Source organism: Scyliorhinus canicula, chromosome 19 (assembly GCF_902713615.1).
Source record: "Scyliorhinus canicula chromosome 19, sScyCan1.1, whole genome shotgun sequence".
NCBI classification, from domain to species: domain Eukaryota; kingdom Metazoa; phylum Chordata; class Chondrichthyes; order Carcharhiniformes; family Scyliorhinidae; genus Scyliorhinus; species Scyliorhinus canicula.
The window spans coordinates 94,001,773-94,029,744 of NC_052164.1; the positions used below are offsets into that span (position 1 = coordinate 94,001,773).

Consider the following 27,972-nt stretch of genomic DNA (forward strand, 5'->3'; position numbering starts at 1 on the left):
TACAGTGAGTAAATTTAAGGAGGAGTCAGGCAGATTTTTAATTGGTGATGGGTTAACTCACCGAGCTAAATCGCTGGCTTTTAAAGCAGGCCAAGCAGGCCAGCAGCACGGTTCGATTCCCGTACCAGCCTCCCCGGACAGGCGCCGGAATGTGGCGACTAGGGGCTTTTCACAGTAACTTCATTGAAGCCTACTCGTGACAATAAGCGATTTTCATTTCATTTCATTTCATTTCAAAGAGTTATGGAGAATGGACAGGAGTTGAGGCCAAGATGGGATCAGCCATGATCACATTGAAGATGTTTCGGCCCAGGAGGCTAAATTGCCTACTCCCGATCCTAGTTCGTGTGTTCCAGGGAGGCGATGCTCTGGCTGATTTTGCAATCCAGCTCTTGGCCTGTGATGTGTTGGCCAGTGTAGGCTTGAGAGATGAACAGACACTTCCAACACTGATGAAGGTTCAATTCAATTTTATTAACTACTTCTCACTAACACATGATGACTGTGGGTCTAAATAATGCTAACTTGAACTAGAGACCTAAGCCTTGTCCGAACCAATTGATTCTCTGAGCATGTGTTGTGAGTCCGTGCTGGGCTGGATGAGTTCTTGTTACACTCAGAGGCAGCACCCAGAATGAGCGGGAACCGTGGTGCCCTCTGCCTTTATAGTGTGTGTATTCTAACTGGTGATTGGCTGCGGTGTTTGTACATGTTGATTGGTCCCTGTGTGTGTCCATCAGTGTGTGTCTGCACCATGATATATTGGTATATATTATGACAGTCTGTAGCATTGTAGGTAACAGATTAGGTGAATTGGACATTCTGAATTCTCCCTCAGTGTACTCAAACTGGCGTCGGAGTGTGGCGACTCGGGGATTTTCACAGTAACTTCATTGCAGTGTAATGTAAACTTACTTGTGTCAATAAGGATTATTATGAGGAACATATCAGCCATGATAGAATGGCGGAGCAGACTCAATAGGCCAAATGGCCTAATTCTGCTCCTATATCTATGAACTTATGAAAAAGTTAAAACAAACATTGTTTCATAACAAGAATAAAAATGTAGCACAAATTAACTGGGAGAAGGTCAAGACCTCAGAAATAAAATATTAAATATCATTCAAAGGTGTTGAATAAATATAACACCATTCTTTAGGGGTGACATGACATTTATTAGCATTCATTAAATATGCATTAAGTGGAAGGGCGAATGGGTTAATGTATTAATGAATGAAGAGCGTAATTTAATGTATGCAATTAAATAGTTAATGGAAATTAATTTTCAAAGCTTTTGTAAATAAATGAATGTCTTAATGCATTTCCAGCAACAAAATTAAGGACAATTCACGAGTTGGGCGAATGAATAACAGGTAAATCCAGATTAAGAAAATTAAATGCAACACCAGGGAGTGAAGAAAAAGGAAACAGGATTTAAGAGGGAGAGAGTTGCAGCAAATGGGCCAGGAGAATCGCTTCTTGTGTGTTTGTCCCTGTTGCCTGTCCGTAGCGGGGATTCCGCTTTATCAGGGTTAAGGTTAGTTTCGTTTTTATTTCGCTTCTGGTTCAGGTGCTGCTGGCTGGTCCCCTCTCCGACCCGGAGCTGCAGGTTGCCCGTCCCCTGGGGGCTCCCAGCGGGAGCTGCCGCACTACTGGGCTGGGCTGGGCTGGGCTCTGCTGGCCTGACAGCAGCGCTGCTGGGCTGGGCTGACAGCGGAGCTGCTGGGCTGGGCTGACAGCGGAGCTGCTGGGCTGGGCTGACAGCGGAGCTGCTGGGCTGGGCAGAGAGCGGAGCTGCTGGGCTGGGTTGGGCTGACATGAGCGCTGCTGGGCTGGGCGCTGCTGGGCTGGGCGCTGCTGGGCTGGGCGCTGCTGGGCTGGGCGCTGCTGGGCTGGGCGCTGCTGGGCTGGGCGCTGCTGGGCTGGGCGCTGCTGGGCTGGGCTGGGCTGACAGCGGAGCTGCTGGGCTGGGCTGGGCTGACAGCAGGGCTGGGCTGGGCTGACAGCGGAGCTGCTGGGCTCTGCTGGGCTGGGCTGACAGCAGGGCTGGGTTGGGCTGACAGCGGAGCTGCTGGGCTGGGCTGGGCTCTGCTGGGCTGGGCTGACAGCAGGGCTGGGCTGGGCTGACAGCAGGGCTGCTGGGCTGGGCTGACAGCAGGGCTGCTGGGCTGGGCTGACAGCGGAGCTGCTGGGCTGGACTGGGCTGGGCTGACAGCTGGGCTAGGCTGGACTGACAACTGGGCTGGGCTGGACTAGACTGGGCTGGACTGGCAACACACTGGCAGCAAAAAGGCAAAAACTTGAATTGCATTGAGGAGATGGGGACTAGGTTAATGCTGCCAACTGGGGGGGGGGGGGGGGGGGGGGGGAGAGAGGGTGCATTGACCACACAGACTGTGATGGAATAAAGGACCCGAGTAAACACACTAAAAGATGCAATTTTGAAGGTTGACCCACAATCGGGGAGAACCAAATCTTCCTGACATGGGGCTGTAGAATCCCTACAGTGCAGAAGGAGGCCATTTGGCCCATCGAGTCGCTGAAAAAGCACCCCATCCAGGCCCACCCCCCTGCCCTATTCCCATAATGCCACCTAACCGTTGGACATTAAGGGGCAATTTAGCATGGCCAATCCATCTAACCTGCCTATCTTTGGACTGTGGGAGGAAACCGGAGGAAACCCACGCAGACGCGGGGAGAATGTGCAAACTCCACAGTCACCAAAGGCCACATGTGCAGCGATTCGAGAAGGCGGCTCATGTTCGACAGAAACCAAGGCAATCCCAGACAGCCCAATCTCTGCTGGGTCAATCTCCACCAGAGCAGATATTTTGAGTGCCACTTTTATATTTGCTCATCCTTTGGCGAGGGAGAAGGAAATTGATGGATATGTGGACAGGGTTAGACAGTGGGAGGCAGGAGGATAACACCTGGTGGGGGCACAAAACATTAGATGGACTTGTTGGGTTGGATGGTCTGTTTTTGTGCTGGACTTTCTGTGTGAGAGTATAATGTTACTGCTCCCATGAGCTTGTAGGTAAAGTATGTGGTTGAACTTTGGGTAAACACAGTGCTGTTTCAGTTTGTAATGGCCTCACATTCAAACAGCTTGCTTCAGATTAATTGAAAGTAATAAATAAATTTAGAGTTACCCAATTATTTTTTCCAATTAAGGGGCAATTTAGTGTGGCCTACCCAGTGGGGGGAAACCGGAGCACCCGGAGGAAACCCACGCAGACACTGGGAGAAAGTCACCAAAGGCCACATGTGCAGCGATTCGAGAAGGCGGCTCGCCATCACCTTCTCTTTAACCTACCCTGCACATCTTTGGGTTGTGGGGGTGAAACCCACGCAGACAAAGAGAGAATGTTCAAACTCCACATGGACAGTGACCCAGGGCTGGTGCTCGAGATTAATTGTCTAGATTTTCATTTGGAAATATTTTTTGTTGAAATAATTAGAATTTGCTTTTTCGTGAAGTGACACCAGCTTTTAGGCAAAACAAATACGCCTTAAATAACTTTAGACTTTTGGCACAACAGAATGGTTAGCACTGTTGCTTCACAGCACCAGGGACCCGGGTTTGATTCCCAGCTTGGGTTACTGTCTGTGCGGAGTCTGCACGTTCTCCCCGTGTCTGCGTGGGTTTCCTCCGGGTGCTCCGGTTTCTTCCCACAAGTCCCGAAAGATGAAAGACGTGCTTGTCAGGTGAATTGGACAGTCTGAATTCTCCCTCAGTGTATCCGAACAGGCGCCGGAATCTGGCGACTAGGGGATTTTCACAGTAACTTCATTGCAGTGTTAATGTAAGGCGACTTGTGACACTAATAAAGATTATTATTATTGTTATTACAAATACTTTTCCTGTGGCAGCAGCAGCAAGTGACTTCTTTCTTTAATACGACAGAGAGATGTCTTCGCTTCAGTTCCTTACTAGGCTGTCCTTGCCTCGTTTGGCCTATCACAGAATTTCAGCGCAGAACCCTGGTGTTGTGTTCCTGTCAGGATACATGTCCAGCATGAACGGGGAGAAAGCAGTGGCCGTGGAGAACTTCTGTCGTTCGGCTGGGTACTCCTTTGTCAGGTATTGTCCCACAGTTGTAAACACAGACAGTTGTTAAACGAAGACCATTTCTTGGAATGGGCTTCTGGTCAGGATGGTGAAGGCCAAAACCAGCCATGGAAGTGGCGTTCAGGCATTGTGCTGGGGACTGTGGGATTTTAATGCAAGGACGTGAGAACATTCCAGCTGGTGCATCCAGCTTGCTCTCCATACAGGAGGGGCGGGGTATTGATGGCGGGACACTTCCTAACCCCCCAACCCCCCCCCCCCCCCGCCCCCTCAGCCATGTAATCCCCTGGGAGGGACAGGGGACCGGAGAAAAACCCAGGGTCAATCGGGATAAAACGAACTCTGGAAAATTCATCCCTGACTTGCTCGGGCAGCTCAAACCAGTGTGAGAAATCACATGGAGCATGGACAGAATAGATGGGCTGAATGGCCTCACTTGTTTGTACTTCATTCATAATGAACAGATCAGGATGGTGAAAATATTTTTTTTTCTTTTAAAAATAAATAAATTTAGTGTAACCAAATCATTTTTTCCAATTAAGGGGCAATTTAGCGCGGCCAATCCACCTACCCTGCACACTTTTGGGTTGTGGGGGCAAAACCCACACAGACACGGGCAGAATGTGCAAACTCCACACGGACAGTGACCCAGAGCTGGGATCGAACCTGGGACCTCGGCGCCGTGAGGCAGCAGGGCTAACCACTTGCCCCACCATGTTGCCCGGATTGTGAAAGTATAAATTGTAGTGGGATTGTTCCCCCCCCCCCCACCCCCCCGCATTCCCTTGGGATGCAAGCTGCCATATTTGCTGTTTACATTGACTTCATGGAGTTTGATCCATAGTGTGAAATCACTGAACGTTTAGCTTTTTTTTTAATGTTCAGATGATTCATTAAAATTCACTAGAAGAATTTGAAAAGTTGCATCTCAAAGTTTAGCTTCCAGGCCAGAGCTGGCTTGTCTGCTGTTAGACCCACCCCTACAGGAGCGCAGGGCCCTGCATTATCACCAGCCAATTGCGCTCCAATATCTGGGGTTGTGAGGCAGGAAAGAGACCCCAAGATAAATGAATAACAAAATCGTTATTTTAATTGGAAGGAAATGGATGGCTTGATATGGTCTCCCAGAATGATAAAATCATTGATTGTGTCGCCACTGCTCACTGAGCTGAAACATTGACATTCAGATGTTCCTGCCGCTGACTTGCTCCATCAAAGTAACCAATTACGTAAATAAAACAGAACAGCAAGTAGAGGAACAGACAGATCTCACAATGTCCTGCTGGCTTTCGTCTGCAAAATGTTCTGCATTTCAATCATTGGCAATCTGTTTGACTGCTTTTCACTCACTGCTCACAATGTTTGGCCTCTGGACCCCGATCTGTTTGATTGAATTTGTTACTAAGCACTGGCAGAAAATATATTTGCTCCATAAATAATCCTGATTAGCATTTGAACTTTTAAAGTTCAGATTGAAGTAAATACTCAATCCAAGTAGATGTCGGGTATTTCTTAAATTTTTATTGGTTTCTTTTTTTAAAGAAAATATTTTCATTGAGATTTGTGCGGTTTTGGTTTATTTTTATTAAGCACTCGATGACGTGACTGTGATTTTGCCGTCTCAAGTGTGCAAACCTCCCCACAAAACACTCACATTTTGAGATTCCGAACCTGTCTCTGATATGCACCGTGCTTGTTTGCCTCTTCCACTCTGACGCCAGTGGAACGTGCATTTATTTAGCACCATCCTGGACACTTCAAAGCATGTCACAGCTAAGGAAGTACTTTTGAAACATAGTCGCGGTAGTAATGTAGCCAACGACTATTTAACAGCACTTTCCAAACCCTTCTATCAACGAGGAGGATGGGGGCATCAAGTGCTGGGAACACCACCACCACCTGCAAGTTCCCCTCCTCCCTAACAGCACTGTGGGTGTACCTACACCTCCTGGGCTGCAGCGGTTCAAGAAGGCGATTCATCACCACCAGCAGGAAATGCTGGCAATGCCAATGACACACACCCCATGCATGAATTAATAATAATAATCTTTATTAGTGTCACAAGTAGGCTTGCATTAACACTGCAATGAAGTTCCCGTGAAAATCCCCTCGTCGCCACACTCTGGCACCAGGTGCACAGAGGGAGAATTCAGAATGTCCAATTCACCTAACAAGCCCGTCATTCGGGACTTGTGGGAGGAAACCGGAGCGCCCGGAGGAAACCCACGCAGACACAGGGAGAACGTGTAGACTCCGCACAGACAAGTGACCCAAGCCGGGAATCGAACCTGGGTCCACAGCGCTGTGAAGCAACAGAGCTAAACGCTGTGCCACCGCGAATTAATTAAGAAACAGACTTTGATTCTCCGTTCCTTCATGCTCCTTCACGCTGGCGAGATTCCCTGCAGCGAAGGGAGATTTGGCCGAGCGCAACGGACAATCCCGCCCACAAACTTGTGCGGAGCGAGATCCTGCAAAATTAATTAAATAATCTATCTGTGACCGTTCTGTACGAGTGTTAAATATTGGTCAGGGGTATCAGGAGAGCTCCCCGCGCCTGCTTTGAAGAACGGTCGTTGGATCATGAATACCCACCTAAGAGGGGCATGGTCAGCACTACGGTTTAAATGGCCATCTAGGAGACGGAATTTCCAACACTGTATCAGGGAAGTGTCTGCCGAGATTAGGTAGTTTAGGTCTCTGGGAAGAGGCTAGAATCTACAACTCTGAATCGGAAGTGAGTGCCGGCGCTAGACCAAGGCTGACATTTTGTTTCACGGTGGATGGGTGCGTGGCTGGCGAGGATGTGTGGCTTTGGCTGCAATGTTTCTTTTTTAAAATACCACTATGTATTTGGCAGCTGTGTTTACATTTAACTCTGGATAAAGGGTTATTATATTTATAACACACCTTGTGCCAAATATGCGGGATTATTACAATACCAAAGGGAGTATTTCATAAGAGGAACGTATTTTCGATTGTATTTCTGTAATGTTCAAAGTGTGGCTGAAGAAAGTGTTGAGGCTTGTGAGAGTGCACCAGCTCTGTGAAGGACTAAATGAGTAGGAGAGGCTGCCCTTTGTGCACTGCTGGACTGGTGAACCTTCGTTGTTCATCATTTATTCATCACTATTCATGACGCCCTATGCTGCTCTTGTTTGGCCCTTGTTTCGCACGGTAACCAATCACTATTGTACCATTTGTCAATGTTCTCTGTTGATTATTCTTTTGTCTACTATGTACGTGCTGTGTACGTTCCCCTGGCCGCAGAAAAATACTTTTCACTGTGTGGTGAATTCATACTGTATTGTAATTCACACTGCATTGCATTGTATTAGGTCCTTGTGGGCTCTGTATGCGAGCCGTCGCGCGGCTCTGCCCATAGGGGGAGATGAGGAGCTTGTACAGGGCTCCGCCCATGGCCCCTCCCACTACAGGGGGTATAAAGTGCTGCAGCCGTGAGCCTGCTGTCAGTTCTTCTGGTCGCAGACAGGCTCAGTTGTAAGACTATTAAAACCACAGTTTACTTCCAATCGTGCCTCTTGTGAATTGATGGTCACATCACACTGTACTCCGGTACATGTAACAAATATCAATCAATCAATCTTAAACTCCTCGTGAAAGATACTAGGAGGTCTTGAGGAGAATACAGTTCCACTTTCCAAGGAACGCGGGAGTCTGACTGTTTTCCTCCATGACATATTTTTTTTACATTCCTGCACGCGGAGGAGAAGTCCCAAATCGTGGGAATACTTGGGATTGGGAACTTGCACCTTGCAGGGAGGCGGCAGGAGAGGGCACAGTGGTTAGCACTGCTGCCTCACAGCGCCGAGGACCCTGGTTCGATCCTGGCCCCGGGTCACTGTCCGTGTGGAGTTTGCACATTCTCCCCGTGTCTGCGTGGGTTTCACCCCGACAATCCAAAGATGTGCAGTGTAGGTAGATTGGCCACGCTAAATTGCCCCTTAATTGGGGAAAAAACAAGAATTGGCAACCTGAATTTATTTTTAAAAAACCTTGCAGTGATTGCGAGCCTGCTCAGTGTGAGGAGAAATATACACTTGGGTCTTCCTGCTGTGACAGCCATTTCAATCCTTGTACTTATGCTGCAGTTAAGGATGATGCTTATGTAATGTGAGTGCACTGATAAAGACTTCAAATTAAAACAATGACATCTGGAAGATTTCTTAACACTAGATCCGTGTACCTCTGTTTGTTGCCTTTTTGTGTTTCTATGTTTTATTACAATTCCATGGGATCAAATAAATATCTGCTGAATAGAAATGCAAAACTCTCCCCATCATGCAAAACTACCCGAAATAAGCTTTGGTGGGAAGGGCCATGGTCCACCTTTCCACTCCACCCCCCTCCCCCACCATGGGTCCTTTAAGTGGCCAATTATCAAGCACTTCAGTGCCCCTTCCTGCCTCCGCTGCAATCTTCCCAGCTCCAGGCGGGCTTATCAAGGTGAAGCCTGTACCTGTATGTCAACTGGAAGGGGGGGGGGGGTTGGTGAGGGAGGAACTGTCCCTCAATCTGTACACATCTGTGTCTTATCAAGAGCATGGACATGGGGATGGCTGCCGACAGCTATTCACCCCCCCCCCCTTGCTGCACATTCCCATGGCCTCCCTTTCTCAGCTGGCCTCACCCCGTGAGATATTCCCCCCCCCCCCCCCCCCCCCCCCCCACCACCACACACACACACACAACTGCACTTACCTGTATTGTGGGTGGCTCTGTAATCCGAGGACCCTTAGGGCAGAGGGTGCTGTTTATCCACAACCGCCATCTCCTCCATAGTACTGCTGAGTGCAAGGGCCCTGGACTCTGATTGGCCGGCAGCTCTTGGAGGGCAGGACTTTGTACCGTGGTGCCCACAGTCAGGAAGAAAGCCCACCCCACTGTCCTCTCAACTGCCTGATGGACAGAAGGTACGGCAAACCTGCCTTCTCCGAGCGCGAGTGTCTTGCTGCTTTTTCAGGCAGTGCGTGTGACGCCTGCGGAAGACGGATCCTCCGCTCAGGGCGATGATCTTTCATCAGAGCTCACGGTGACCCTGGTTTTTCCCACAGGGTTTTTTCCAGCATTTTTCCAGCCTTAGTTGAGATTTCCAGTATTCTGCTTTTCTTTAAGCACTGAAGATTCATGGACTGGTCAGACACCGGTTTGTGCTGATCCCTGCATGGTGGTTTCCAAAGTTAACCCAAGAGGAAAGCCAGTGGCATTTTCCCATCAAAGGGAGGCAGGATCAGATGACCGATCATGCTGGGCCACTTCCTTACTCCTCTTGCTGTCCAATATCAGAGAGCATTGCTGGTTCTTTTTTTTTTTTACTAACGCTACCTTGACGCTCGCATGACTTGTCATGCTGGACTGAATCCATTACAGATGAAAATCTCTTAACTTTTGCTTTCTGCCTGTTGTCACAATGATGTGACGTGTGAAATCAACCTTTAATTTCATTGGCTGGTCAGGTATATATCGAACTGCTCTAAAAGGACTTTTAAAAAGCAAGCAAAGACACGGGCTTAAGATGGCTGCCACAAATCACGTGAGGTCTGGTATTTACAATAGGACCAGGTTCTGGGAGGTTTCTCTGTGAATTAAAGTTAATACATGTCAAGGCAATCTCCCAGGGAATTTCACACCTGCTGATGCCGAGAACTACTTCAAAAGATGAACTTAAACTGTAGTGCACTTGCCATTTATATTTCTATAAAGTTACCTTATACCTGATTGTTGATTTGGATGCGGGTGGGTCACGTGGGCGCCGTCCCTATGGTGCACAGTTCTCTTGTATGGGAGTCGCCTGACACTGTGGACGCTGTCATCGATAGAATCTTAAGAGTTCTTGGATCCCTTTTATGATGTTTTTGCAAGATAAAGCCATTTCCACGGCTCTTTTTAGCTCCAGGGTAAGTGCTGCCAATAGTTTCCTCTGGGTTTCCAAGTTATTTATTCCGCATACTAATTGATCTCTCAGCATCCCTGGGGGAGGGGTTCGTACTCACAAATGTTCCGCTAGGTTTTTGGAGTCATGGTAGGAATTCTGTTAGATTCTTCAAGGATTCTTCCAGCCGTATTGAATCCACGAACATGATCGAACAGGCCTCGTCGTGCCCGACTTGCTGATGCGACGAGGCCGTTAATTCTCGCGAGAGGCCTCTTGTGGGATCTTGCGGGACGCCTCACGAGATCTAACGGGATCTCGCAAGACGTCACGGTCTGGATCCCGCCCAGCCAGCCGGCTCATTTAAATATGTCTGCGCCGGATCGTCCCAGCACCTTGGAACTAACGCCCGCACCTGGGAGACCTCCCCATTGTGCCATTTAGCACTGTCCACACAAACATGGACCAGGCCGCATGGCACCTGCGGAAGGGGGTCTCCCAGGCTACTGGAGATCCCTGGGTGTTCAGGGGCTGCGCAAGTTGGCAACTTAACTCTCCCCTGGCATCTCGGCACCTTGACACTTGCCTGGCTGACACTGTCAAGATGCCCGAGTCGCACTGCCAGGCTGGCAAAGCCAAGGTGCCCAGCTGGTACTGGCAGGCTGGCACTGCCAAAGTGACACAAATATTTCCGTGAAATATATCTTTGTAGCATTACAGATAGTTTTGGGTCATAGTGCTTCGCCGCTAGTACAATGAGTCCGTCGAAGGACTTCGCTGCCAGGTAGGTGAGGTGTTGATGGTGCCAAACGTTGGGTCCCCGCAGGCAATCAGGAGACTCACCTTCTATTGGTCTTCTTCATATCGCCTTCTTTCAGCATATTGACCACAATCCGCTAGGCCCGCATCGTGTGACTTTAACTACCCGAACAATGGCATCTTCGAATTCCTTTGGTTTTGTTTGGTTACCGGATTATTCGGTTAGGGCAAGGTTGTCCAGAATCACTTTTCTTTCCCCCCCTTGTCGCCAGTGTAACGATCCAGGAGACCCGGGGAAGAAGGTTCGCTTAAGTTAATTATGGGCTGAGGCACACAATAGGGTTCCAGCCGGGGATTACCAAGAGTCCCGGCCCCAGCTCGGGCCGGTATTTAAAGAGCTAAATAACCAGAAAGTAACTTTTAATCTAATAAGTTCTAGTTTTGAGTGTGTGTGTGTGTGTGTGCGTGTGTGCGCGCGCGCGTACGTGTGTGTGTGCTGGCTTGTGTGCGTGGTGTGTTGCGAAGGTCAGGATGCTGATTTTTGTGCTGTTTTCGTACGTTGTAGCACATTTATCGTAACTAAGTTCATAATGAACAGGTAAATACGCATTGCCAGGAACGTTAGCCTGTTCAAAACTCGAGCGTCTCCAACTTGGAAATTGTAACATTAATTGCTTGCAATAATTTAAAGTGTGTAATCTAATTCGTACATCGATGAAGAGAGTTCTCCGTCTCTACACCAGAAATGTCTCGGAACAGCCATTTTAGATTTCAGTAAAGGGAGTGAAGGCCATTTTAGACCTGGCGTTCCGGAGCAGCCTTTGCAAACCCAACAGTGGGTTCACATCAAAGTGATATAACCGAACGTTTGAAGCGTAGAGATATTTTTTTTTTTATAAATGTTTTTATTCAGTTTTCATATTTATATTGAACAAATTACAAATTGTTAGGAGAGAAAAAGAACAAAAAAAACAAACAAACACGCAAAAATTAACATACATATTTACAGGTAAGCATCTTCGTAGTAGTAACTGCGCCCGCCCCCCCCCCCCCCCCCCCCCCCCCCTCAACATGTTTATTTAGTTTGGTTTTGGGCCTTAGCTAGCCATCGAACCCCCGTACCGAACCTGTAGCCCCCCCCCCTCCCGCTACCTTCCCCCGACTATTCTTCCTCTTGTACATTGGCCACAAATAGGTCCCGGAACAGTTGCATGAATGGCTCCCACGTTCTGTGGAAGCCGTCGTCCGACCCTCGGATGGCAAATTTGATTTTCTCCATTTGGAGAGATTCCGAGAGGTCGGACAGCCAGTCCGCAGCTCTGGGCGGTGCTGCTGACCGCCAGCCAAACAGGATTCTACGGCGGGCGATCAGGGAGGCAAAGGCAAGGGCGTCCGCCCTCCTCCCCAGGAATAGATCTGGCTGTTCTGAAACCCCGAAGACCGCCACTATCGGGCATGGCTCCACCCTCACTCCCACCACTTTGGACATAACCTCGAAGAAGGCTGTCCAGTACTCCACGAGTCTGGGGCAAGACCAGAACATGTGGGCGTGGTTGGCCGGGCCTCTTTGGCACCGTTCACATCTGTCTTCCACCTCCGGGAAGAACCTACTCATACGGGTTCTTGTTAAGTGGGCTCTATGTACCACTTTTAGTTGCGTCAGGCTGAGCCTTGCGCACGTGGAGGTGGAGTTGACCCTATGCAGTGCTTCGCTCCAGAGTCCCCACCCTATCTCCATCCCCAGGTCGTCCTCCCATTTCCTTCTTGTTGCGTCCAGTACGGTGTCGTCCCTATCTACCAGTCGGTCATACATGTCACTACAGTTCCCTTTCTCTAGGATACTTGCGTCCAGTAGGTCTTCCAGTAGTGTCTGTCGTGGCGGTTGTGGGTACGTCCTTGTCTCCTTTCGTAGGAAGTTTTTGAGCTGCAGGTACCGTAGCTCGTTCCCCCCAGCTAGCTGAAATTTCTCTGTCAGTTCGTCCAGTGTTGCGATCCTGTCGTCCGTGTATAGGTCCCTGACTGTCAGTGTCCCCCCGTCCTGCCTCCACCTTTTGAAGGTGGCGTCAGTCAGTGCTGGTGTGAACCTATGGTTGTTGCAGATGGGAGCCCTGTTCGACATTTTGGTCAGGCCAAGTTGCTGCCGCAGTTGGTTCCAGGATTGGAGGGTGGCTGTCACCACTGGGCTGCTGGAGTGTTTTTTGGGTGGGGATGGGAGTGCTGCCGTGGCGAGGGCCCGGAGGGAGGTTCCCATGCAGGAGGCCTCCTCCGCACGCACCCACTCAGCCTCTGGCTCCTGGATCCATCCCCTTACTCGCTCGGCTGTTGCTGCCCAGTGGTAGAATTGTAGATTCGGGAGGGCTAGCCCTCCCCTGGTTTTTGTTTTTTGTAAGACCTTCTTTGGGATCCTAGCATTTTTACCCCCCCATACGAACGCCATGATGAGTTTGTCCAGCGCTTTGAAAAAGGCCTTGGGGATGTAGATCGGAATGGATCTAAACAGGAAGAGGAACCTGGGCAGTACGTTCATTTTGATCGTCTGAACTCTCCCCGCGAGGGAGAGCGGGAGTGTGTTCCATCTTTGCAGGTCCTTTTTAACTTCCTCCGTCAGGCTGGTGAGGTTCCATTTGTGGATGAAGCGTAGAGATATAAACATCCTTTCGATCTCCCGGGATCATTTGGGAAGAAAAATGCCGTTGATGATTGATTTATCTAGTTAAAGTTAGAAACCAGCTTGACAATGGGAACTGCCAAGAGGCCGGGGAACTGGACTTGTGATCTGTCCAAAGATGTTCCCTGAAGAAGATCAAAGGCATTGATGAAACTATAAGTCCAGCATCCTCCCTCCTGCACTGAGAGTCTAGTATTGTACTGCTATTGAACTGTCAGGCCACCCACTTTAATATAATTCCACATGTGATCAAATAGATTACCTCATCACAGCTGTTTTGTACTAACTTGCATATTTTACTGATGGAAAATTAACACTATTGGAGTGTAAAATGTAGAAGTTCCAGAGTCTTCATAGGATGTGGGCATCGCTGGCTGGGCATTTATTGCCCACCCCTAATTACCCTTGAACTGAGTGGCTTGCTTGGCCATTTTAGAGGGCATAGAGTCAACCACAAGGCTGCGGTTCTGGAGTCACATGTAGGCCAGACCAGGTAACAACAGCAGATTTCCTTCCCTAAAGGACATAAGTGAACCAGATGTGTTTTTACGACAATTGACGATGGCTTCATGGTCATCGGTAGACTTTTTATTAATTTTTTTTAAAATGTCACCATCTGCCATGGCGTGATTTGGAACTGGGTTGCAAGAGCATTATCCTGGGTCTGTAGGTTACTACTCCAGTGATGATACCAGTGCACCGCTGCCTTCCCTGACATTATGCTCATGTCAAGCTGTACCTCTTAAAATATGAACTTTGTTTGACTGTCAATCACTCACCTGGACTATTCTGCGCTTCTTTGCCTAGATTCGATTACACAGGCTGTGGAGGTTCTGAAGGAGTTTTCAAGGATTGCTTGTTACGCGATTGGAAGAATGATGTGCTATCAGTCTTGGACAACCTAACCACAGGCCCTCAGGTCAGCACTGCAAACCCCTGTGATAACTACACCGTTATCTTTGCTCTTATACCAAGTTGTATCTAACTTCCTTTAGCCTAAGTTAATTGTGAAATAGCAATCATTTGTTTATGCTTTACCACTATCCCCAAATACATACACACACACATCCCTCACCTTCCCTTATCTTTTGCACTGCAGGTGATCATTCATAGTGGGATACAGTTTGAAGAGTACTGATGACTCTTAATTACTCGTCTGCAGCCTAAACAGTGAGCATTAATATTCAACTGCAGATTGTTAAGATTCTCATCCTGCAAACCAGGCAGCATCCTGGTAAATCTCCTATGCACCCTTTACAATGCTTCCACATCCTTCCTATAATGAGGTGACCAGAACTGCACACAATTAGCTGATCAGTATTAAGCAATGAAATGAGTCGATAAGACCACACTCTACTGGGTCCTGACCCTCTTTTTAAAAATTTTTTTTTTATTGTCCCCCTTTTTCACATTTTCTCCCAAATTTACACCTGACAATAAACAATAATCAGTAACAAATGTAATGTCAATCCCCATATTAATAACAACGATCCCATCCTCCCACCAAACCCCAGACATTGAACCGCATATTAACATAAACAAATGACAAAAAGGAATCAGGAATCACCCATAGTCACCATTAACATATGCAATCCCCCTCCTCCCTACCCTCCCAGCCCCCAACCCCCCTAATATTTGATGTGATCCAATTCTCGAAAGTGCATAATGAATAACGCCCATGAATTGTAGAACCCCCCCATCCTTCCCCTCAGTTCAAATTTGACCTTTTCAAGCGTCAAGAATTCCAGCAGGTCCCCCCGCCAGGGCACAGGGTGGGGAGGTTGATCTCCACCCTAACAGGATCCGCCTTCGGGCGATCAACATCTGCCTCTGCGCCCGTATCAAACCCCGGCTGGTCCTACACCCCGAATATGGCCTCTGATGTGACCACCAATTCACAGGACACGTGGTTGGAAGTGAACAGTGGTTTTCAAAAAAAAAAAAAATTTTTATTAAGATTTTCACAAAATATAAACAACAAAACAATATTAACAAAACAACCATGGTTAAAAACCCAAGAACCACAACCACCCAACTACAAAAGCAACTACTAAAACAAAAAAAAGCTAACAACAAAAAGGAAAGAGATAACACCCGCCACATCCAGCAAACCCACGTACACAATTGCCCCCCCGAGTTGCTGCTGCTGTCGGCCTATTTTCCTACCGTTCCGCCAGGAAGTCCAGGAAAGGCTGCCACCGCCTAAAGAACCCCTGTACTGATCCCCTCAGGGCAAATTTCACCTTCTCCAATTTAATGAACCCCGCCATATCATTGATCCACGCCTCCACGCTTGGGAACCTCACATCCTTCCATTGAAGCAAGATCCTCCGCCGGCCTACTAGGGATGCAAAGGCCAGGATACCGGCCTCTTTCGCCTCCTGCACTCCCGGCTCCACTGCAACCCCAAAAATTGCGAGTCTCCAGCCTGGTTTGACCCTGGATCCCACCACCCTTGACACCGTCCTTGCTACCCCCTTCCAAAACTCCCCCAGCGCTGGGTATGCCCAAAACATATGGGCGTGGTTCGCTGGGCTCCCCGAGCACCTAGCACACCTGTCTTCGCCCCTGAAAAACCTACTCATCCTCGTCCCAGTCATGTGGGCCCTATGCAGCACCTTGAACTGCATGAGGCTAAGCCTCGCACAGGAAGAGGAGGAATTCACCCTTTCCAGGGCATCCGCCCACGTCCCCTCCTCAATCTCCTCACCCAGCTCCTCTTCCCATTAACCCATCAGCTCCTCCACCGAGGCCTCATCTACCTCCTGCTTTCGCGTCTGAAATCCTCCCTCCTCCAACCCACTCCCCCGAGAGCACCCTGTCCCGTACCCCCCGTGGGGGCAACAGAGGGAACCCCTCCACCTGCCGCCTGGCAAACGCCCTAACCTGCATGTACCTAAACATGTTCCCCGGGGGGAGCCCAAACTTCCCCTCTAACTCACCCAGGCTCGCGAACCTCCCATCCACAAACAGGTCCCTCAACCTCCTAATACCTACCCTGTGCCAGCCCAGAAATCCACCATCGATGCTCCCTGGAACAAACATGTGGGTCCCCTGTATCGGGGATTCCATTGAGCCTCCCCCCTCCCCCCTATGCCATCTCCATTTCCCCCAAATTTTGAGGGTAGCCACCACCACCAGGCTCGTGGTATACCTCGTTGGAGGGAGCGGCAACGGTGTAGTTACCAGCGCCTCTAGGCTCATGTCCACACAGGACGCCATCTCCATCCTCTTCCATGCTGCCCCTTCCCCGTCCCTTACCCACTTACGCACCATCGCTGCATTGGCAGCCCAATAGTACCCACAGAGGTTGGGCAGCGCCAGCCCCCCTATCCCTGCCCCGTTCCAAGAACACCCTTCTCACCCTCAGAGTCCCGTGCGCCCATATACAAATCCCGTAATACTCCTGTTAACTCTCCTAAAAAAGGCCTTCGGGATAAGGATGGGAAGGCACTGGAACAGGAACAGAAACCTCGGGAGCACCATCATCTTGATGGACTGCACCCTACCCGCCAGTGACAACGGTAACATATCCCACCTTTTAAACTCCTCCTCCATTTGCTCCACCAACCTTGTGAGGTTAAGTTTATGCAGGGCCTCCCAGCTCCTAGCCAGTGAACAGTGGTTTTAATAGTCTTACAACTGAGCCTGCCTGCGGCGCGATGAACTGGCAGCAGGCTCACAACTACAGATCTTTATACTTCCAGTTAGTGGGAGGAACCATGGGCGGAGCCAAGGGTGGAGCCCAGTACAAACTCCTGATCTCCCCCTATGGGCAGAGCCGCGCAACTGCTCGTATACCGAGCTTACAGAGACACAACACATACAATATAACACAGTGTGAATTACTAGGATTGTGACTCACCACAGCCTCCGGAGGGCCCGGGTCCAGTTTCATGTGCACCACTTTAGAGATTACCGTAAACACCTCCTTCCAGTAATCCTCCAGCTTTGGACAGGACCAAAACATATGGTTTGCGGGGCCTCCACTGCAACGTTCACACACATCTTATACCCCCGCAAAGAGACGGCTCATCCTTGCCCTTGTAAGATGCGCTCTAAACACCACCTTCAGCTATATCAGCCCCAACCTTGCACAGGAGGTGGAGGCGTTCACCCCCTGGAGCACCTCGCACCAGAACCCCTCTTCCACACCCTCTCCCAACTTTCAACTTTCCTTGATCCCTTCTCGCGGCACCTCCTCCTCCTCCAAAATAGCCCCGTAAACCGCCGATACTACCCCCTTCTCCATTCCCCTTGTCGTCAGCACCTCCTCCAGCACTGTGGAAGCTATCTCTACTGGGAAGCTCTGTATCTCCTTTCTGGCAAAGTCTCGCACTTGTATGTATCTAAATATTTCCCCTACTCCAGCCCATACTTGGTTCCTTCAATCCCGCAAAACAACCCCCAAGAAATAAATCTTTTAGTGTCCTAATTCCGTTCTCCTCCCATCTCCAAAAATTTCCATCCCACTTCCCTGGCTCAAATCTATGGTTCCTCCGAATTGACATTTCTCTTGACCCTGCCCCCAACCCAAAGTGCTGTCGAAACTGCCTCCAAATTCTCAACAAAGCTATTACTACCGGACTCCCTGAGTACCTTGCAGTTCCCTTTTTAAGCCTTGCAACTCGCTCCTCTTTTAAACCTATCTCTTTAACCAAGCTTTTGGTCACTTGTTCTAATAATCTTATATGGTTCAATGTCAAACCTGCCTGATGACATTCCTGGGAATTAGTTACGACATTAAAGGCTAGTTGTTGGCCTTGCAACTGCCCTCCTGGCACCTCTGCTGGTATCTGATAACTCCAGTAAAATCAAAGGATTGAAACTGGGATCTTGCTGCTCCATGCAAACCCAATAATACACAATAGTGTTATTACCCATGGAGCATTGTGCAAGTTTACAATTCCTTGGATATTAATGGTTTGTTCAGAAGTAATTATTCATCTGCATATGTACCTGACTCTATTTTCAAACCAGAAAGTACTGAAAGAACACTATCGTGGGATGATACCACGATGGGAGAATAATGCCCATGGTTCCCCATATAGGGCAGTTAGCCTTAGCTGGAGACTAAATGTTGTCGCAGGAGAAACTCCGAGACCCTCCAGTAGCTTGGGGAAATGAACAAAACGTCTTGGATTCCCTTTCAGTTCCAATCTGATCCATGCAATAGAGATGCTCATCATTTAAGTGTGAACCTTGCCAATGACATAGAATAGAACATAGAACAGTACAGCACAGAACAGGCCCTTCGGCCCTCGATGTTGTGCCGAGCCATGATCACCCTACTCAAACCCACGCTATACCCGTAACCCAACAACCCCCCCCTTAACCTTACTTTTAGGACACTACGGGCAATTTAGCATGGCCAATCCACCTAACCCGCACATCTTTGGACTGTGGGAGGAAACCGGAGCACCCGGAGGAAACCCACGCACACACGGGGAGGACGTGCAGACAGTGACCCAGCCGGGAATCGAACCTGGGATCCTGGAGCTGTGAAGCATTTATGCTAACCACCATGCTACCGCGCTGCCCCGTTGGCAGTGTTTTAACCACTGGTCTGTCACAGCCGAGGATGCTCCAGTCCTCGCCCGTCTGTACATTGTGTGGAAGAGGTCAGTGTGTTGAATCAGGCTCATTTTAACCTTGGCGCCGAGGGTCGTGTGGACAGTTAATAGCAGCCCTGTCACATATCGGAAGTTTTTAAAATCGTTGTTCTTTACGTGGAATGTAGGTGTCACAAGTAAGACCAGCATTTCTTGTCCGTCTCTAATTGCCCTCGACATGAGTGACTGGCTGGGCCATTTCAGAGGGTAGTTAAAAGTCAACCACATTGCCGTAGTTCTGGAGTCACATGTAAGCCAGACTGGGTAAGGGCGACCGATTCCCTTCCCTGAACAAGCAAAGATAGTTCCGGGGTCACCATTACTGAGACTAGCTTTCAATTCCAGATTTTTATTCATTGAATTTAAATTCCATCGTCTGGGATTTGAACCCATGACCCCAGAACATTAGCCTGGGCCTTTGGATTAGGGGTTCTGTGACATTACCACGACGTCACCTTCATCTCCCAATAACTAGAAGCTGCCTGGACTGTGCTCTTCAGAGCTGGAGATTCATTTCCCCACCACCACCACCACCAACCACACACACAATCGGCCGATTCAAGATGGGGAGAGTTTACCAGACAGCTTAAAAATTTTTTTTTATAGCACCCAATTCCTTTTTCTAATTAAGGAGCAATTTAGCATGCCCAATTCACCTATCCTGCACATCTTTGGGTTGTGGGGGTGGGATCCACGTAGACACTGGGGGGAATGTGCGAGTTTACCAGACGAGAACACCTCTTCATTTAGATATCCTGATCGCACATAGAATTTACAGTGCAGAAGGAGGACGTTCGGCCCATCGAGTCTGCACCGGCTCTTGGAAAGAGCACCCTACCCAAGGTCAACACCTCCACCCTATCCCCATAACCCCACCCAACACTAAGGGCAATTTTGGACACTAAGGGGCAATTTATCATGGCCAATCCACCTAACCTGCACATCTTTGGACTGTGGGAGGAAACCGGAGCACCCGGGGGAAACCCACGTAGACACGGGGAGGATGTGCAGACTCCGCACAGACAGTGACCCAAGCTGGAATCGAACCTGGGACCCTGGAGTTGTGAAGCAATTATGCTATCCACAATGCTACCGTGCTGCCTTATGTTATTGGCAGGTTTCCCATTTCACAGAAACTAATTCTATGAACAAAGCTAAATAAGAGGTGTTTAGAACCATGAGGTGTCGATAAGGCAAAACTGTTTCCACCGGCAGAAGGTCTGGTGACCCGAGGAATCTGATTTAAGATAATTTGCAAAGGGCCAGAAGCGGTACGGGGAAAACCATTTTTACACCGAGTTAGTCAGGTCCCAGATTACACACTGAAAGGATGGTGGAAGCAGATTCAATTATCACTTTAAAAAGGCAATTGGATGAATATGTGGCGGTGATACATTTGCAAGACTGTGGGGGAAAGACATGGGGGAGTGGGACTGATTGAAAAGCTCTTCAAAGAGTTGGCACCGGTACAATATGCCAAAAGGCCTCCCTCTGTGCGGCGTGACTCCGAAAATATTTTGACCTGCGTGTTTACCAAACCTGTTATTCTTAAAGGGGCGTTCCTGCCGCTGTCAATTATTAGGCAGAGTCTGAGAAACGCTGGTTTCAGTGCAACGCTGCCCTTTAATCTGCATGGTGAAAAATTCCTGTATTCTCAAAATAGGCAGCCACTGTGCTGAACCGTCATTCTGCTACCCAGATGTGACAGGCTGAGGGCACAAATAACAGTGAATCAGCCAACTTAATAACATGTTGGAAGCAGCTATTATTGCTTTTTGAAGGAATATACTCCAGGGAAAGGCTATGAATATCACCTAGCTTGTTTTGAGGGGAAATAAAATAAAATACTTTGGCCGGTTTGGTAGAGCAATCGTTTTCTAGCAGCAAAGACATTGCCCAGTGTGGCGTAACTTTAAAAAATTTAATTCTTGGGATATGTCGCTGGCAAGGTCAGTGCTTATCGTCCATCATTAATTACCCTTGATAAGGTAGGCGGTGGTAATCTGCCCTCTTGATCGAGTGCCTTGCTCGGCCATTTTGGAGGGCATTAAGAGCGTTGCGTTGCTGTGGGCCAGACCAGGTAAGGACGGGCAGATTTCTTTCCCTAAAGGGCGTTCGTGAAAAGGGTTGGGTTTATACAACAATCGATCATAGCTTTGTGATCATTATTAATGAGACGAGCATTCCCTGTCAGATTAATTAATTAATTAATTGATTTTAAATTCCACAAGTTAGCCGCACTCCCCCAGTGTAGCCGCACTCCCCCAGGGCGGCCCCCCCCCGGTCCGCCCCCCCGCTCGGTCCGCCCCCCCGCTCGGTCCGCTCCCCCCGCCTCGGGTCCGCTCCCCCCGCCCTCCCCTCGGGTCCCCCCCCCTCGTCCCCGCCCCCCCTCGTCCCCGCCCCCCCTCGGCCCCGCCCCCCTCTCGGTCCCGCCCCCCTCTCGGGTCCGCTCCCCCCGCCCCGCCGCCCCCCCCCCTCGGGTCCACTCCCCCCGCCCTCCCCTCGGGTCCCCCCCCCCCCCCCCCGGGTCCGCCCCCCCTCGGCCCCCCCCCCCCCCCTCGGCCTCGGCCCCGCCCCCCCCTCGCCCCCCCCCCCCCCCCCCCCCCCAAGGGCGCCGAAGTTCAGCTTGCCCGGGGCGCCAGCAACCCTAGGGCCGGCGCTGGTCAAGTGCATGCTGAGTCAGCTGGGGCAGCCTGGGACTATGAAATTGGCTTCAATACACGTGCTGGAGTGAGGAGACATAACCATGGGCTCCTCCTCCTGATTGCTATTTTGCAATCTTTTCCCCAAAGTGCATTTGTTTGGATCTCAAGTGGGGACTAAATCAAACTCAATCGCATAGCTGGACAACAATTGGCATCAGGGCCGCATTGGACTGAGCCTGGCATCCAGGGGTCCCAGCAGTATTGGGATCTATGGGAATCCGGGGAAATTCTCCGCTGGTAGAACCATACCTGGCACCAAGGAAGATGGTTGTGATGGTTGGAGGTCAGTCATCTCAGCTCCAGGACATTATTGCGGGTGTTCCTCAGGGTAGTGCCCTCGGCTCAACCACCTTCAGCTGCTTCACCAATTCCACCTCCCCGCCCCTCCCCCAAATGTTCGTTGATGATTGCATAATTTTCAGCACCGTTCGCGGTTGATCAGATAATGAAGCAGTCCGTGCCCAAATGCAGCAAGACCTGGGCAATATCCAGGCTTGGGCTGACAAGTGACAAGCACTCGCCATCTCCAATTAGAGAGAAGCTAATCATCACCCCCTGACATTCAAAGGCATTACTGTCACTGAATCCCTCACTATTAACATCCTGGGAGTTACCATTGACCAGAGACTGAATTGGACTAGCCATATAAATACCAGACCATTCTGAAGGCCTATAACCCTTCACCCCTTCGGACACACCCAGGATGCGCAGGCTATGCTTTTGCGACCTGTTCTCCAGGTCTTCAACTTTGGCTCCCAGCCCTCTGTTAATCTCCACCACCCTCCACAGCTCCTCATCCACCGAGATGAAATGGTCACTGTGCCGTGACATGGCCTCCTCCATCCCTTTCGTTTTCTCTCCCTGCTCCTGCATTGTCATCAAAGTTCTCACCAACCCCTCTCTTACCGGGGCCAGGGTCTCTCCCATCCACACCTTAAGCGATGCCATCATCCCCGTCTGATGTTTGGAGAACAGCTGTTTGAACTCGCCAGCCATCACCTCCGTCATCTTCTCCAGGATAATTGGCACCGCCCCACCCGACAGGCTCTCTTCCGCCATCTATCCTCCTGCTGCACCCCTCGACATGGATGGTGGGGGACGTTTGCTCACTGCCTTCTTCCCAGGATTCTTCTTGCCGCCTTTTGTCATTCTACAAGTGGCCTAAGACACCACACAACTCCTCATGAACCAACCTTCACTGAAATCTGGGCTAAAAAGGCCGTAAAAAACAGCTCTGGCAGGAGCCACCAAACATGCGACCTCCACCTACAAGCTGCAACTGGAAATGAAAATCGCTTATTGTCACGAGTAGGCTTCAAATGAAGTTACTGTGAAAAGCCCCTAGTCGCCACATTCCGGCGCCTGTTCGGGGAGGCTGGTACGGGAATTGAACCGTTCTGCTGGCCTGCTTTGGTCTGCTTTAAAAGCCAGCGATTTAGCCCTGTGCTAAACCAGCCCCATGCCATATAAATACAGTGAACACAAGAGCAGGTCAACGGTTAAGAATCCTGTGGCAGGTAACTCACCTCCTGATTTTCCAAAGCTTGTCCACATTCTATAGAACATAGAACAGCACAGAACAGGCCCTTCGGCCCTCGATGTTGTGCCAAGCCATGATCACCCTACTCAAACCCACGTATCCACCCTATACCCGTAACCCAACAACGCCCCCCTTAACCTTACTTTTTAGGACATTACGGGCAATTTAGCATGGCCAATCCACCTAACCCGCACATCTTTGGACTGTGGGAGGAAACCAGAGCATCCGGAGGAAACCCACGCACACACGGGGATAATGCAATGTCAGAAGTGTGATGGAATACTCTCCACTTGCCTGGAGCAGTGCACCTCCAACAATGCTCAAGAAGCTCAACACCATCCAGTTCAAAGCAGCCCCGCTTGATTGGCACCTTTCTGCAAACATTCACTTCCTCCCCCAGCAACGCACAGTGGCACAATACCATATACAAGATGCACTGCAAGAACTCACTTCCAAACCCATGACCACTACCATCTAGAAGAAGGACAAGGGCAGCAGATGCATGAGAACACGACCACATGGAAGTTCCCTCCAAGCCACACGCCATCCTGAATTGGAAATATATTACCTCCTTTCACTGTCGCTGGGTCAAAATCCTGGAACTCTCTCCCTAACAGCACTATGGGTGTACCTACACATTAGGGACTGCAGTGGTTCAAGAAGGCAGCTCACCACCACCTTCTCAAGTGCATTTGAGGATGGACAATAAATGCTGGTCTAGCCAGCGAAGCCCACATCCCTTGAACAAATTTATAAAATTAACTATTTGGGCTTTTGGGTTGTCGATTGGCAACTTGGGTGAAGTGCTGGAGGGCAACCAGCAACTATGGAACTAAGGGAATGGTGCTTTAATGAGGAAAGGGTTGGCAGGGGAGTGGCATTGGCAAATGTCAGATCGAATTTTTTTAACTAAATCTGTCTTCATTAGACATTGGTATTTGTAATGTGAGAAAAGGCCTCGCAAGATTCGGGCAACACTCGAGATTCTTGTAATGCTCTTCATTTTTTTATATAAATTTTAGAGTCATTAGTAAAAATGAGTTTTTTTCCAATTAAGGAGCAATGTAGCGTGACCAATCCACCTACCCTGCACACCTTTGGGTTGTGGGGGTGAGACCCACGCAGACACGGGGAGAATGTGCAAACTCCACACGGACAGTGACCCGGGGCCGGGATCGAACCTGGGACCTCGGCGGTGTGAGGCAGCAGTGCTAACCACTGCGCTGCTCATGTTTTCTCTTCCGACTTGTGCATCAGGAGATTAATTTTTAATTGCTGTACAATCCGGGACCATCCTGTTAAATTGCCAACTACATGTGTAGAGATAGTCTAGATAGAGTTGGTTCTACTAGGTTAGTGGTATTATTGAATCCTGCGCACCTCACTCTAAAATTGACATATTTTGTATTGGGGGGTGGAAATCCCAACACAACTATCCTTCATTCAGTACTCCTGAAAATGGCGTGCGACCAGAAAATCAAGTTCCCACAACCAAGAATGGTCCTGACCTGTAATCGTTCCATTAAAAACATATTGCCTTGCCTTGATCCTAACTGGCCCCACATTTCTCTTAATAACTTTATACTCACTTACGACCTCACTATCTATTGCTACTTGTCACTTGCTTGCCGTTTCTGCCCAGCCCGGCCCTCCCGCTAGCCACTCGCAACCCTTCCAGCTCCTTAACTCGCTTTCTTCCCTCTCGCCACCCCTCTCCCTGGGCTTGGGGCGGGGGTGGCGGGCAAGACAAAGCGACGAACGGAAGGGTCAGGGAACAAGAGGTGGGAAATGGGAGCTCTGGTGGGAGAGGCAGCTACAAGATGGGAGGGATGGAGGCCGGGGGGGGGGGGGGGGGGGGGGGGGGGTGCTGTGAGTGGTCAGCGAAGAGTTTGATTTTACAAAAGGACTGGAGTAACTGTGCTCAAACAAAGATGGAGCCGGCACTATGCGGTGAACCTCCCTAATTTATAAACCAGGCTAAAATAAAAATGCGTTATTAGAATGCGCTTTCAGTAGGGGATACCTGCATTTTGTACACAGGTTCTCTTAAAATCTCCCAGTTTGTGGGTTAAAATGATGGTTGTGGGCAGAACGGTGGCCCAGTGGGTTAGCACTGCTGCTTACAGCGCTGGGTCACTGTCCGTGTGGAGTTTGCACATTCTCCCCGTGTCTGCGTGGGTTTCGCCCCCAGAGCCTAAAGATGTGCAGGTTAGGTGGATGTGCCACGCAAAATTGCCCCTTAATTGGGAAAAAAAATAATTGGGTACTCTAAATTTATTTTTAATAATGATAACGTTTGTGTCCGAATTGACTTGACCCTCCTTTTTAACGTCTATATTTCAGATCCTTGTTGGCTCCAGCATGGGTGGTTGGCTCATGTTATTGGCTTGCCTCGAGAGGCCAGAGAGAGTGGCTGGAATGGTCGGCATAGCAACAGCAGCGGATCACTTTGTAACTGCTTTGAACCAGCTCCCCTCCGAGGTAGGATATTGAAAGTGCACCTGCATTTAAATAGTTCCGTGAATAAAAAGTGTGGGGCGGGGGTGGGGACGGTTAGAGAATGTCACAAAATATGTAGATCTGAAACGTGGGCGGAAAGTTGCTGGAATTATATCGTCTCTGTAAAGAGACAAGACAGACAAATCTTTAGAAATTGTGACAAAGGACGCGTACTCTAAACATTGCCTTATCAAAGACACTGTTTTCGCTGCCATTTCTGTTGTTATTGTGTGTAATTACATCCCCACTCTAAATATAGTCTATCTGTCTTATCGGCCTCACTCACTCCCTTGACACTTTTTCTAAACGTACAATTTTAGTACATAATTCACATTATGCAGGCTCGAGGGTATAAGAATATTTCTGGCAAGTGTTCTTGCTGACCTGGACTGAGCTGTGATGAAGTATTTAAGCTTTGCTCTCACTCCTGCAGGGTGCGTGCTACACATTACAAAGTCGGAAACACTTCCTGTCACTTATTAAAACCTTGTACTTTTATTGCAACTCTGGTTATGTTTTTAACGACACAAAACAACATCCCGGTCTTCAGGGAGTTGTGATCAGCCCACGTCACATTTCCTCCTTGTTCCCAGGCGTTATTATTCCAAGTACAGTACTACCCCATTTTATATTTGGGGGGGGGGGTGAAAAAAATGTGCATAAAAATGTTAATTTGAAAACGTCTCTTGCCCTGTTTGAATACAATAAAGATTGAGAACAATGAATGTCAGGGTTGGCCAGGATGAATTAAAGACCCTCCCTCCGAGACTATATTTTCCTTTAAGTTGCATTTAAGTGCGTAAGTCCGTCTAATTTTGAAATAAAAACAGAAAGTGCTGGATCAACTCAGCAGATCTGGCAGTATCTCTGGAGAGATCCAACGCAGATGCTGCCAGACCTGTTGAGTTTCAGCAGCATTTTCTGCTTCTATATCAGATTTCCAGCATCCATCCGCAGTATTTTGCTTTTATTTATTTTTTTATTCCTTCATGGGATCGAATGTTGGCTGGGTCAGCATTTATTGCCCATTCCCGAGGGCATTTAAGAGTTAACCACATTGTTGTGGGTCTGGAGTCCCATGTAGGCCAGACCGGGTAAGGACGGCAGGTTTCCTTCCCTAAAGGACATCTGTGAACCAGATGGGTTTTTACGACAATCGCCAGTGGTTTCATGGTCACCTTTAGACTTTTGATTCCAGATTTGTATTGAATTCAAATGTCACCATCTGTTATGGCGGGATTTGAACCCGGGTCCCCAGAGCATGGGTCTGTGGATTACTAGCAAAGCGACAATACCACTACTCCACTGCCTCCCCAATTTGACCCGTCTGATTTTGAGTTTGTTACAAATGGATGTCATTACTCGATGTACACGGTCAATTTTGATGTCCGCTTGTCCCCTGTCCTTGCGTCGTCAGGTGAGAATGGAAGCTGAGAAGACTGGTCAGTATACAAGGAAATCCAGGTACATTGAGGGCGGCGTCTACACCATTCAGTACGGCTTTGTAAAGGAGGCAGAGGAACACTGCATTCTGCAAAGCAGCATCAACATCTCCTGCCCAGTGCGGCTCATCCACAGCATGAAGGACGAGGTCGTCCCTTGGCAGACATCCATCAAGGTCGCGGAACAGCTCGCGAGTGACGACGTGGACGTCATCCTGCGAAAGGGTGGCGAGCACCGCATGTCGCAGAGTGATGACCTCAAGCTGCTGGTTACTGTGGTTGAAGACCTACTGCACAGAGTAACGAGAAAAGAACTGAAATGAGAAACTTATTTGAACTATTGTTGGTTAATATCAGCTAAAATGACCAACCAGGGCTTCAACTGTGTTCTATTCTTTGTAACAGCTTTAGGGAAATGTGGTTACACAAAATAACTAGCAAATATGAACCTTGAATTACTGCCAATAAAGTTGCCAATTTAAAAACAGTTTTGCTACAGAACTAATTCATCTAAGTAACTTCTATCCGATTTAGAAAGGATGTAGAATATATTCAGGGCTCTTAAAATTCCCTGATTGATTTGCTTTGGCTAACCGGAGGGCAAAGCACTTCCCAGGTCTAATACTTTACAACAGTGACATCTCAAAGTACTTAATTGGCTGTCAAGAGCTTTGAGATGATGGTTCATGGGCTGTGGGAGTTTTGTTGCCAATCCCTGAGGACATTTAAGAGTCAGCTGCATTGCTGTTGTTCTGGAGTCACATGTAGGCAAGACAAGGTAA

At 49.0% G+C, this 27,972-nt stretch overlaps 1 protein-coding gene across 4 annotated transcripts; it reads left to right on the top strand.

The window, feature by feature from the left end:
- Positions 1-1,347: 1,347 nt before the first annotated feature.
- LOC119954375 (palmitoyl-protein thioesterase ABHD10, mitochondrial-like) lies at positions 1,348-27,677 on the top strand. 4 transcript variants are annotated; one of them, XM_038779569.1, is made up of 5 exons: positions 1,348-1,373; positions 3,908-4,084; positions 14,200-14,311; positions 25,593-25,730; positions 27,166-27,677. In XM_038779569.1, exons 1-5 carry the CDS (start codon positions 1,363-1,365, stop codon positions 27,511-27,513), a joined length of 786 nt encoding a protein of 261 aa, XP_038635497.1. In that variant the 5' UTR covers positions 1,348-1,362; the 3' UTR covers positions 27,514-27,677. The 4 variants fall into 4 exon arrangements, with proteins under 4 accessions (XP_038635497.1, XP_038635496.1, XP_038635499.1 ...); XM_038779568.1 differs by lacking the exon at positions 1,348-1,373 and adding an exon at positions 1,391-1,537; XM_038779571.1 differs by lacking the exon at positions 1,348-1,373 and adding an exon at positions 1,547-1,570.
- Positions 27,678-27,972: the final 295 nt, after the last annotated feature.